Below are 6,097 nucleotides of genomic sequence, written 5' to 3' on the forward strand. Positions count from 1 at the left end.
TTGTATCAGTAATATTCATATCCTTGTTTCAGGGTCGGAGCTACAGGCAGTTAGATTTGGGTATGTCATTTTAGGCAACGATTTTCCTAGCCTGTTATGTTAATTCCAACCTGCCACGTGATTTATCCTAACCTGCCAGATTAGTTATCCAAACCTGCTATGTAAACAGTCCCTGGTTTGGGATTGGGCCATGACTACTATGTGTTAATCTCTCATAGAAAGACTACTGGAAAGACAACTCGGAAACTTTCAATTTGGCCGAGTTTTCAAATCAAATCAAATGTATTTATATAGCCATTCGTACATTTCCACTTGGAAAGTATCATAAACAACCAATAGGTAGCTCTTTGCAAATAATTTACGTTATATGTAAATATGTAAACACAGTTGAGCAAATTGCGCAAGATTTTTTGTTCTGGTTTAACCGAGATTAATTTTCTGTAAATACCTCAATGAAGGTTAAAGTAACTGTCCAGTAAAAATAGCACTTAAAAGTTCATTGTTTGTTAGTTCATTCTCAAATAATGTTGTTGACTCGTCCTATACTCGTATTTGACGCCAACGCATTTGAGAAAAAACCCATCTCAAAAAATGCTTACTATTTCAACATATAATGTGAAGTCAGGTTGGCTCACTGGCTGTGTTGGCCAATCAGCGGTTGACTTGTGATTAATATTTTTAATGACCTGTTTACACCCCCAGCAATATGCCCACATCATTGTTATTGGGGTACGCCCATATCATTCAAACACCGAAAAGCTTATTTTCAACATATTTAATTATCTTTTGGTAGGAAAAGTGTTTTACTCATATTGTAAATTATAGGTCATATTTCATAGAAATCTGGAAACACTGGGCAGTTACTTTAACACAAAAATATTTTATTTTTAAAGAAAACGTCAATAGTCGCCGAATAAATGAAAGTTATTTGACAAATGTAAAATACAGATGTTGAATCAGCTATGTGAGTACAACAATACACACGTTAAACATTATCAAGGATTAAAAAACAAGTTCAGATTACTTATGTCCATTGTGGTCCTCTTATGAATATCTTTCATCTTCGGTTTGTTCCATTGTTCACGCATCTGCAAGCAAAGCAGCAACAGCACTGATAAACCATCATACCTGGTATAAACACATTTAAAGAGAGAAGGAATTGCAACTTCTCCATCTGCTTTTAATCGAATTTATATTTTTACTTCATTTTTAGATAATTAATTAGTGTACATCCTATCCTATAAGACTACAACAAATTCCCTCTTCGCATTTTTTTGCGTTGGGCGTTGATTTATTAATATGTCCATTGTGTTTTGAAGCATTGTGCTACTTACTTTTAGTACAGTTGTTATAACTCAGAACCTTGTTTTTTTGCGCTAGTAAAGACATTGTGGATCATATATAGCCTACTAAAGCCAGCACAATAAAACATAATGCCAAGGAAACTCAACGCAGGCTAAGACATGAACACGTTCCAGAAATGTATTCAACAAATCAAAATCAATCAATCAAATCAGTCAAATTAGAAAACAGGATTCAATGAAAACATCTAGAGTGGGACTACAGCTAATGTTATATAGATACATTATTATAGCTTAAATAGACCATTTTGTCGTTAACATTTTAATACTTCAGTCATATCCACAGCCCACTGTAGGCTAATCCAAAAATGCAGTCTAATGAAAAAACGAATGAACGATTTCCAGATGACTATTTCGACTGGTGCCAATAACCTAGGATGGGATATCTCTTCAATTCAGTTTATGATGTCTCTATCCAACTAGACTCCGAGATATCTTGTGGTTTTGCGTCTTCAGAGACACTCGTTGGCAAACTCTCCTTTGAAAGTGAGAGGACCTCATCAAAGTCCGCAGTACCAATAGCGTGTCCATTAGTCCAGCAGGACAGAGCCGGGCTAGGCGCACCGCAATACTGGGGTGAGGTAGGCGCAAAATCCGTTGGTTCTGCGTAATAAGTAAGGGCTCTACCCGAACTGTCCGTTGCGGACAGCTGTAGTGCCTTTCCAGCTGTTGCATATGACAGCAAAGTTGCCGTGTTTCCAGTCGCGTCATTTGTGCGGGAGGCATAGTCCAGTCTGTTGTTGGTCGGTGTCACAAACCATCTCGGGGATGCCGCCATCGTGTCCTCCTCGCTGGTTTGCGGTGACAGCATGTTGTTAGTTAAGGGGACGTTATAGTCTAGTCCAGACGTAGCTCCTGCGCTAGGGCGGAAACAGGACTTGGCATAAGTGCTGACGAATTGGTGCTGAAGGAAAGAATTAGCAAGTGCATATCTGGCACCGGGCACAAACTGGGCGTAGGTCGAGTCACTCGGCGATGGCGTCAACCGGTCACTATCGTAGCCTGTGTAGATTCTAGAGACATTGAAAACAATCAATTAGGAAATTGGAAAATAATACAAATGAGAAATACCTAAAATAAAACTCTTCCACAAGGGTGAAGTAACAATGGCATGCAATTATTTTAAAAATAATTAACGGACGTCTTACACCATTAAGCCTAATTCATCTCCAATAGTTTCTTAAAACACTAAATATTTGAAGATAAAATTGGCAAGAAAATTGAACTTGTCTGTCCACATGAATTCTGACACACAAACGCATAAACATCCAATTGAACAAAAATATGCGCGTATCCAAATCCATAATGCATTTCAAGCTCGTTTACATCATAATGTAGTCCTTACCTTTAAAGCTGGTATTGAAGAATCATTTAAAAAACATATGGTTGTTTTAGGAGTGACAGCAACGTCACAAATAAATGGGGAAAAGTCGTGCGTAAAGCATATTCTAATTTCGGAACAAACTACATTAAATGTGTTAATATTTTAGTCACAATTTGTGATATGAATAATTTCAATAGAATAATATTTAAATATGTAAGGATATTAAAAAACAAAACAATGGCTAGGCTAATATATTTTTTACTTACTTGTCATAATTGTCCCGAAAACCTTTTGCGAAAGGATTATGGTCTATTTTCAGCTGTGTTATCTGAAAGAAGAAAATAAAAACATTAAAATGGCCTAGCCTAGTCTAATGTCAATTTGTGAACCACTTTTACCCTAATATGAAATTATTTGCCTAGCCCCAATTTAAAAAATGAATCAATATTTGAAAGAACGAATTTCCTTACGTCTGTGTTCTGGTATGCTGTGACTGCAACGAATTGCGTCTCGGGGAACGTAAATGACTGTCTGGGTTGACTGGCGTTCTCGGCCCCATCCTCGTGCACCTCTACCACATTAAGACGGGGTTGGTACCTATGGAGGGACTGAACGACAACCATCTGAACAGAGGACATGAAAAACAGGTGTTAATTGCGGCATATGTGATCATCTCTAGAGACAAAGCACAATTTGAAGATTTGTGTAAAAAAATTAAGAAAAAAAAGAAAAAGACAAATAAATTCTGAATTATTTCATACAATATGGTTGATAAATACATAAACAAATTTTTTATAGACAATCTCTCAATGAAACGTCTCTAGACTTGAATATAGAATATTTTCAAGACCTCTTTCACCGTATATATATGAGCCTGTACGAAATAAGGATTATATTAAACGTACCTGCCCTGCACTTTCCAATGCCCCTTTATTATTTGCCAACTTCAGTTTTCCAAAAGAAATTTCTTGACGCATCCAGTGCGCGCCGGTGTTCGGAGAGTCTGGATGCATGTAGGCCTTGTTCCCTATAAATTGATTATTGAAGACATTACTCACTTTCTTTGTCAGAAAACCTCACTTGGAGAGGATAGAAGGGGGACAAGAAAAGTAAAATCACTTGCCTGTCCCATTTGACTCAGCTTTACCGCAGGGTACCCACTGTCCTCCTTGGAACCGCCAGTGATTAGGGTCCGCGAGACTGACGTCCACAAAAATATTGTAATTTGCCGTCGGATCAAGTCCAGATATATTAAAGCTCAGGAATGGAAACATTCGTCTGGAAGAATAAACAAATATATAGTTTTATTTCCTTTACAACTTCCTAAAGCCCGCTAAAACTTTACTTAATGAGACAACGAAATTCATTCTAATTGGGACTATTGCTGTGGCCATATTTTGTTAATAAACCCCAGGCGTTTTCAATAAACAGGTCAATTTTACTTCGTCCAAATAAGTACGGCAGTTTGCCCACTATGTTGACATTAGCTAACATTATGCAAGGCAAGCGAGAAAGTGAACGGGTCAATACTCACCGCCCCTGTTTAGTGATGATCATCTCTGTTTGGTGCCTGTGAAACGTGAGCCACAGAGCCCTATTGCAGAGATAAACTTGCGCTTTACCAAAAACCATCCCGGTTTGCATTGCTGAGGTCTTGTGGAAAGCACCTCCTTGGTGGCCATGCCCGTATGGCTGGGCGTAAAAATATCCGGGCGCTGGGAAGCCTTGAGGTGACGTAGTGGTCAAGAGGCTATTATATGAGCCTTGCGTGACCACAGGATGGTGTGCCATGTAGTGACCCGAACTGGTGATGGCGAGGGCAGGGTAGGTGGCTCCGTGCAGTGTCCGGTGTGGGAACATGGTACCAGGCGAGGCAGCAGACGCGGACTGAGCTTGGCTGGGGCTGGGCTGAGACGAGGGATACGGTCCCTCTGTAGATCCATGGAAGTTATGACGATTGTCGCAGACGGTCTCTTGAGCAGACTGCCTACTGCTTCCCTTGTCGCCGTCACCAAATGAGTCCTCCGAGTCGATAAAGTCGTCTGCGTCTGACAGATTTGTCATCCCTGTGGTTTCTTTATTAGAACGTGTTAGGTTCCTCTTTTCAGTTCAGCCCTTCACTTGAGGAGAGCATAGGGTGGTACTGGGTAGCGAGTTCAGACCTGTGGTAGTCGCTATCCATATTATTGGGCGTTGGATGTTGAGATGCGAAGATATTGGAGCAGCGCAAGGAGAATTACGCGCAACACAAAAACCAATTTGGTTAAGGTTACGCGTATCACATGTAGGGACTATGAACTCTAAATACTCTTGGAACGAAACTAATAAAACATCTACAGTTGTTACTCTTTACATTACAGAATAGGGATAAGGTTTTAGAAGTAGCCTGTACAAACAGTTATATTTATAAGTTATAGAAATCTCTCTGATCATGTTCGTTTTGCTGGACGAACAAAATACTGCTGTTTTTACACCTCTAGTACCATGTGGCAGGTAGATTATATATTTAAACATGTTTATAGTTAATGACAACATTCATATTTCATTGACATTTTTTTAAATCAGGAAATATTACTAAATCTTGAAAGTGGGCATCACCTCACATCAAATGGGTAGGGTCATTTTAATGTTATTGGAAAACAAGGCTCCAAGGAGTGTCAGAAGTGTCAACTATGGCATAACTAATTGAAAAAATGACAGCTAGTTACAGCTGGCAGCTAGGCAAGATTCACAGGGTGGAAGTGGCACCCTATTCACTATATACAGTTGAAGTCGGAAGTTTACATTCACCTCAGTCAAATACATTTAAACTCAGTTTTTCACAATTCCTGACATTTAATCCAAGTAAAAATTCCCTGTCTTAGGTCAGTTAAGATCACCACTTTATTTTAATGTGAAATGTCAGAATAATAGTAGAGAATGATTTATTTAAATCTTTTATTTCTTTCATCACATTCCCAGTGGGTCAGAATACTCAATTAGTATTTGGTAGCTCGCACACACTTTTTCAGTTCCAAAGTATGTTCATCTCTAGGAGACAGAACGAGTCTCCTTCCTGAGCGGTATGATGGCTGCGTGGTCCCATGGTGTTTATACTTGCATACTGTTGTTTGTACAGATGAATGTGGTACCTTCAGGCATTTGGAAACTGCTCCCAAGGATGAATCAGACTTGTGGAGGTCTACAATATTTTTTCGAGGTCTTGGCTGATTTCCCCACGATGTCAAGGAAAGAGAGTTTTCCAAGCTGTTTAAAGGCACAGTAGACTTAAGTGTATGTAAACTTCTGACCCACTGGAATTGTGATACAGTGAATGATAAGTGAAATAATCTGTAAACAATTGTTGGAAAAATGACTTGTGTCATGCACAAAGCCGATGTCCTAACCGACTTGCCAAAACAGTTTGTTAACA

At 39.1% G+C, this 6,097-nt stretch overlaps 1 protein-coding gene across 1 annotated transcript; it reads right to left on the minus strand.

The window, feature by feature from the left end:
- Window positions 1-860: 860 nt before the first annotated feature.
- On the minus strand, window positions 861-4,792 carry LOC110527428 (T-box brain protein 1). Its single transcript, XM_021608690.3, has 6 exons — window positions 4,220-4,792; window positions 3,809-3,963; window positions 3,591-3,712; window positions 3,156-3,308; window positions 2,952-3,013; window positions 861-2,374 (listed from the first exon to the last, which is right to left on the minus strand). Exons 1-6 carry the CDS (start codon window positions 4,747-4,749, stop codon window positions 1,762-1,764), a joined length of 1,635 nt encoding a protein of 544 aa, XP_021464365.2. The 5' UTR covers window positions 4,750-4,792; the 3' UTR covers window positions 861-1,761.
- Between the last annotated feature and the right edge of the window lie 1,305 nt (window positions 4,793-6,097).

Source organism: Oncorhynchus mykiss, chromosome 7 (assembly GCF_057628025.1).
Source record: "Oncorhynchus mykiss isolate SJ-2025 chromosome 7, ASM5762802v1, whole genome shotgun sequence".
Lineage (NCBI taxonomy): Eukaryota > Metazoa > Chordata > Actinopteri > Salmoniformes > Salmonidae > Oncorhynchus > Oncorhynchus mykiss.